At 22.6% G+C, this 7,146-nt stretch overlaps 1 protein-coding gene across 1 annotated transcript in view; it reads left to right on the top strand.

Annotated features, from left to right (window-relative positions):
* Window positions 1-244, top strand: part of LOC105369014 (glucocorticoid-induced transcript 1 protein) — a 7,167-nt gene extending 6,923 nt beyond the window's left edge. Inside the window, exon 10 of the mRNA XM_011508243.1 lies at window positions 1-244. This exon is cut by the window's left edge and continues 98 nt beyond it. Coding sequence (XP_011506545.1) covers window positions 1-83 — 83 coding nt within the window. The 3' untranslated portion in view covers window positions 84-244.
* Window positions 245-7,146: the final 6,902 nt, after the last annotated feature.

The raw sequence follows: 7,146 nt of genomic DNA, 5'->3' as shown, positions 1-7,146 counted from the left end.
AACAACCAGTCAGTCCATCTATAGCTACAAATGCGACTCCATCATCGCATACAACACCAACGACACCTCCTCCAAACCCATAGTCCCTGGCTGTTTATTACAATAATAAACAAATCTGTAAACCAAACTGTCATAAATACAATAAACATTTACACGTGCTCGCGCTCAAAATACACGTTCACATCCGCAGGCATGCACGATAGGTACATCAGGCTTACACATGCATGGACGTGCTTGCGCGCGCGCACACGCGCGCGCACACACGCACACACATATACACACACATGTATATATATATATATATATACATATACACGCGCGCGCGCGCGCGTGTGTATGTATGTATATAATTAACACTACTAGGAAGTGAGAGTACCTTCTAAAAAATCAATTTATCTACTTTTAAAAATATGACTACCTAACAAGCAACATCAAGTTACCGGTAAAAGATAGCTCTTTCCTAATGGAGCTTATCTAGCTCTTTTTGGACTAAATAATCGTGTAACTATGAATTTCTAAGCGCATCGACGTAAACCAAAACAAAAATACAAAAATGTATATGCGTAAAGTATTTGAATGAACCTTAACCTCCGTGCAATGTTTGAAAAGTGTAGAAAAGGAAAAGAAACAATAATAACGAATACGAGGAACAATAATTTGTGATAATTAAAAAAGAACGTTTAGGAATAAACACTGTGTTCTACAAGAAATAAGACTAATGAAATTGTGTGTATTCTAAATTTAGTGCTAAAAGTGTCCTAAACAACTTTAATTTTTTATGCTGGAGATAGAAACGTTACAAATGGTAAATAGTAATGAAAAAGTATTAAATTTAACTATTGAAATCAATAATGAAAAATTACATAAATTAAGTAAAAGGGAGTATGTATGCATAGATATGTACATAAAAATACACCCTGTCTTATTGTTTTCAGCAAGCTTTTAAAAGCTGTTATGTAATTCAACTTTGTACTAACAGCTTAGCAAACAAACTAATGTATTTAAATATTTTCTTTATTATTTTATGATTCTTTTTTATATTATTATTTTATACACATAATTATTTGATTTTTTTACTTTACTATTATAATTACGTTGTAGAGAAATCAATATGCATATATCCCTAATTTTCTTCATAATTGTAAAGTAACTAAGCAATGACAAGTACTTTTATATATTCCTTTTCATTATTAAAATGTTCAATGCATCTGATCTGATTAAAAAAATAATAATGGCAAGAACTGTCAAACATGTGACTTACGAATTGATCGATATGTTGTTCTCGGGGCTAATTGTAAAAAGAATAGAATCAAAGTGATGAAACGGGAGGTGGGGAGAGTGAGAAAAAATTAGAAAATCCCGAGAATTAAACAATCATTATTGATTTGGAACAGGTTACTCGATCTAAAGTATCATACAATTAAATGAAAGAATATATGGTTTAACTTGTATTAAGTTAGATTTATAATCTGAGTATGTACAAGCGATACAACATGTAATTGTAGTTCGAATGCATGCGTATCATTGAAAGAAAACAATAAAATTGAAGATGATAATGTATGTGAAAGTGAAGAGTTAAGTATGATTAAATTGACATGTGCGTGTATGCGAGTGTGTATATATTTATATTTATATATATATATATATATATGTGTGTGTGTGTGTGCGCGCGCGTATGTATGTATGTATGTATGTATATATATATATAATATATATATATATGCATACATATATGATTTGAAAAAGGCGTAGTTTACGTTATTAAAAATATGAGTAAATGAATCGTGAAAGATATAAAATATTTAAAAGCAAAATAATAAAGAAACTGGCTTAAACAAGTAGTACATTGGCATATGTATATATATATATATATATATATATATATGCAATAGTTATACAAGGAAGCACATAACCAGTTGCATTGAGTAGATACTATGCTTAAATAGCAGATAGAAGTGCATCTTAAATATGAGGTTTTTTATTTTTAATGAGTCAAAACGAACTGATATAGTTGCATAGAAAATTGTATTTATTTCTTTACGATTAGTATATAAATCACAACTTTTTTTATTGTATGTTCAGCTGCCACAATATTTGTTCTTATTTTAAATTCATGTAATTTTTCATGCTTAATAGAAAAATATTAATATTTACTGGTAAATTTAAAGAATTTAAATAATAAAAAATCTCATAATTTACCACTTATCGATACTTTACTCTTATTTTCTTTAACAGCCGTTATATGCTCAATACAATACGAAAATAACGTATGTCTACGAAATAGTTTTAACAAACTGATTAAACCATCCATAAATATTGTTTACTTCTTAAATGATAAAAGTACACTGCAGTCTACACTCAACTCTCCTCTTTCACCCATGTCTATTTTTTCCATTATTAATTTGTTCAAATTACAGCAAATTAAACAGATAAATGGAGTCAATGGAAGAGCATTTGTAGGTAATGTAACCTACTCAATAATAAATAGATTGCGTATATGTTCTACTGATAGTTTTATTAACATTAAGTAAAACTATATTTAAAAAATTCATCTTAATTCGATGACAGTCTGTAAATAGTTATTGGTTAATACCTTACTAATCGATAATAATACAGAATAAATATGTATAAAAGATACCATATTTATGATAATTTTGAACTTAGAATTATAAAAAGATTTTTTAACGATTTACTTGAAAAGAAATTTTTACGTATAAAGAATACATGTTAGTAATAAAATCCGTATATTCACTAATACCCAATATTTGTTAATATTGTTTTGGCAATGTAAATTTCAATCAGTCATAGATGGTCTTTTATGAAAAACAGTGTGCATAATCTCTAGATAAATTATTTTGAAATAAAACAAAATACGAATATAATTCAAATCTTGTAAAATAAAAAAATTAACGATAATTAAATGTAATGACAAATTTAAAAAAATCCATTTTTTATTAAAAAATGTATACAATAGACTAAATTAAAAATGATAAAACTATATATAATATTATGAAATCAATTTTTATATAATTCATAAAAAATTAATTTGGTTTTATATATCTATATTTCGTTAAAAATTTACTTTATGAAAAATCATATTCAAGCATATCATAAAGAACAGATATTTTTATATTTTTTTAAATGTTTCATATAAATTTAAAAAACGGTTTATTTTCAAAATATATTTATTTATAAATTGTTTATTCATTTCTTTATTATGGCTAATTATTACGAAAACATTTGAAAAATATAACGAAATATAGTTTTATATGTTCATTAGAAATTTATCATAACGTAAAAATTTTTTTAATTATAAAATATTTAAAACCTCAATGAAAACTGACGATCAATGTAATAATTACATCTTTTAAAAATTTATCAACATTAACTATAAACTTATAATAAATTATTATTTGTTTCTGTAAATAATTGTTTAATATTACATGAAATTATTCGGATAATGGTTCGGTAGAATCAAGAGTTGCATATAAATAATATTAGTTTTTAAAAATTATACATATAAAAAATGTTTAAAATCAAATAATTTGCTATCTATAATGAAAAACTGCCTTAATTTATTGCTATATAACCGAATATTTATTAAAGGCTAATAAAAAATCATAAAGAAAAATTTTTTGAGTAATTTTAAAGATTCCAAAATTAAGATTTATATATTTTATTATACCGAGCTGCTTGAACTATTAATGTTTCAATTATTAAATACTAAATTAAATAATTTACAGTATATAATTTCATTGCCATAGTACCATCGTTCCTATATACCTTCTATCATAATTCAATAAGATGTGTATAGATATGGTGAATAAAATTTATGTCAATAAGAATAATATATACTAATTTTAATAAAACATGAATCTTAACTAATATCGATATTATAGCATATGAACAAGTAAGTAAATAAATTAATGAATAATTGAATGCTAAAATATATCTAATCGAAATAAATCCAAAATTTCTCAAAAATCAATTAAGCTGATATAATAGTTATAATAAATATAAACAACAATTTATAGGATAAATATTACTTTTATTATTAGAAGATAAATTAAAAACTTTAATAATTTAAATCAGAAATGTTTTAACATATGTTTATAATACTCTTTACAAATAAAGAGAAACTATTTATACAATATATATATATATATTATGTTGAATTATAGTACGACTAGATATTTAAGTTCAGTTGACATTATTATTTTAAAACATATAACTATATTTATAATTGTATTAGAATTTTAATTAAAAATTTAATTATTCCGTTTTAAAAAATTTAAATATGTGAAATGTAAATAAAATTTTTTTGTTACTTGTTTTTATGTACATTATATATATAGTATGCGAGTTCATATTCGAAGCAAACATACTACTATTTTACTGCTTGCCCTTCTATTTTATTATAATTTGTTAAAATATAATTAGAATGAATTATTTAGAATAAAATATTTTGAAATAAAACGTTAAAAAATTAGAAATATCAGTCATTTTATGATAATGAACTTAATACAAAATATATACAATTACTAACTTATTAACTGTTTCTACTTGTAAAAAAAATCAAAACAACCTAATTGAACGAGGCATGTCGTAACTATATATATAGTTACCACGCAATATAATACATAATTAATTTTAAATTACAGTACAATTAATATGATGTATTAAAATTTATATCTAAGGCAAGGATATAATAATGAAATAGGCTAATGTATTAAAATATATATCCTCGCGTATGCGCGTACTTGTAAAAAAGTTGTTTAAAGATGCAAAGTAAATAAAAAAAGCATTCATTGCGTAGATTATTTGTTCCTAAAAATATTATTGTAATTCTCTTTATTTATTATGGTACAGTAACATTTGCAGTAATGTATTTATGATAAATTAATTTCTATAATTAGTTAATTAAGAAAAATAAACTCTTCATTTTACATGACATAAAAAGATTTTCATATAAATTATAAATAATTAAGTGAAATTTTCTTTTTAAATATTATTTAAATAAAATTAATTCATGCTTTACTAAAATTTCTATTTTTTTTCTATGTTTAATTTTTATTTGTAAAATTTTTATATTAAGTTTATTATATCATAAAATAGATGTATATCTAGAAATATATTCTTAATTATGTATTTTGAAGATTAAATATCTATTAAATATCTAGTGAGCAATGTGCTTCACTCAAAATCATTATTCATAGTATCATTGAATCCTGTAATTCATCAACTGTGTCTTTCATATTATCAGTATTAAAAAGAAAAAATAGAATTTAATTATCCCTAATTTGTTTCATTTTCTTAAACAAATTTTTATCCATCGTATATTGAACTTCAAGCTTCTCTTACAATGCTCTTCTAATATAAAAAAAAATTGTACCGTTAACTTATTTCTTAATGTATTTAGTTGATTTTTTTATCTTACATTCTACATAATATTAATATATAAATATCTATATATTGTAATATCATTTCAAGCAAAGTTTATGAAAAACAGAATTATTGAATACTTTGGTATCACAATTGATGATCCACAAACTATGATTACATACTTGTAATATACAATTAATAAAAAGTTTAAATTCCAAATTAATGTTAGGAGCTTTGTAACATTATATTTTTAAAATACAATACTTTCTAAATATGAATTTTTAATTTATTTTTTATATAAAATTTTAATTTTTGAGGGTATACAAAAGCGCTCTGGATCTATTGTGAGTTTTTATAATTTAGTGCAAATTAAAAAAAAAATATTAGAAAATGGAAGGAAATAATGTTATATAAATTAGATTTTCTCAGTCGCAAATATTAAATATTATTTACATTATAAGATAAGTTTAAATGTTGTAAATAGCTATTGAAAAAATTAAAATAAAAACTGCCTTTTAATAAATAAATAATGGTTGAAATAGAAATAGAAATAAATTACTAATAACCGTTATATATTTTTGTAATATAATAATAAAAGAATTATGATACTCTGCGTTTTTGTAATTATATATCAAACTATTTTTGTAAGTTTTAGTTTCAGTCTCACGAATTATTTTATATATCATTCTTTTAAAGTACGAAAAAAAGTACTTATTTTATTGTAAATTTAAAACATAATTGAAATAATTAAGAGTTAAAAAAGTCGATTACAATATAATAATAATTGTGTAGTAATATTAAAATTATAAATTATTTTGTTAATATTTTGTATTCTTGATATTAATTATGTACTATTTTCTTCTTACATTTTCATTTTATTAATTAATTTAAAATCTTTCTTTCCTTGAATGTTACAATTTTCGCAATTTATGTCTTTTTATCGTTAAAAATAAATTGATATTCGAAAATAGGATGTTTTTTATTTCTAATAAACATTGTTATAAACTTTTGTAATTCATCACATTAATAAGGTTTTGTTTAAATTTTATTTTATAATGCAATGCAGGATTACAATCTAACATCTCATGAATATTATAACAATTTAAGTGTGCTACTTGAAAAGAGAAAGAAGTTTTATCTTAACTTAATTCTTGATTACTCGCTATAAAAATATGTAGTAATGTTAATCACTAAATATAATTAAAAAAAAAAAAAAAAAAAAAAAAAAAAAAAAAATCATAAACGTTAACGTAAATGGAAAACTTCAAACAATAAAATAATTCGAAATTCAAATGATGATATTTCAAGAATTACACATGACTAATACCTATATTAATTCTCGATGTCATGCATTCGTTCATACATTAATAAGAGTCGATTAATGATTTTGCTATTTAACACTCAAAAAAATACGATTATTTATTCTAAAATTTATTACGTTTCTTTCACTTCTTCATAAGCCTCAAAGCAATATGATCGTTAGATTTAGAAATGTTACAACTGTGTTTCAAATCTCTTCATTAAACTGCATGTGTTAATACTCGTCGGAAGAAAGTTGGGATTTTTATAATATACAAATCAAGAATTAATAAATTTATTTTAAGAAGAATTACGAAGAAACTTTATCGTTTATCACGGTCATCAATCGAGATTCGTATTTTACATATATTTGGCACTTTTTTAAACACACTTGTATTAGAACTACTCTTAAATATTTATATCTAGCGCTCTCATATTTCATACAGTACTTTGATTATTTAAGTT

Source organism: Ceratosolen solmsi, unplaced genomic scaffold (genome assembly GCF_000503995.2).
Source record: "Ceratosolen solmsi marchali unplaced genomic scaffold, CerSol_1.0 scaffold1, whole genome shotgun sequence".
Taxonomy (NCBI): Eukaryota; Metazoa; Arthropoda; class Insecta; order Hymenoptera; family Agaonidae; genus Ceratosolen; species Ceratosolen solmsi.
Note: the sequence above shows the minus strand (reverse complement) of the source record. Positions and strands in the feature narration are given on the sequence as shown.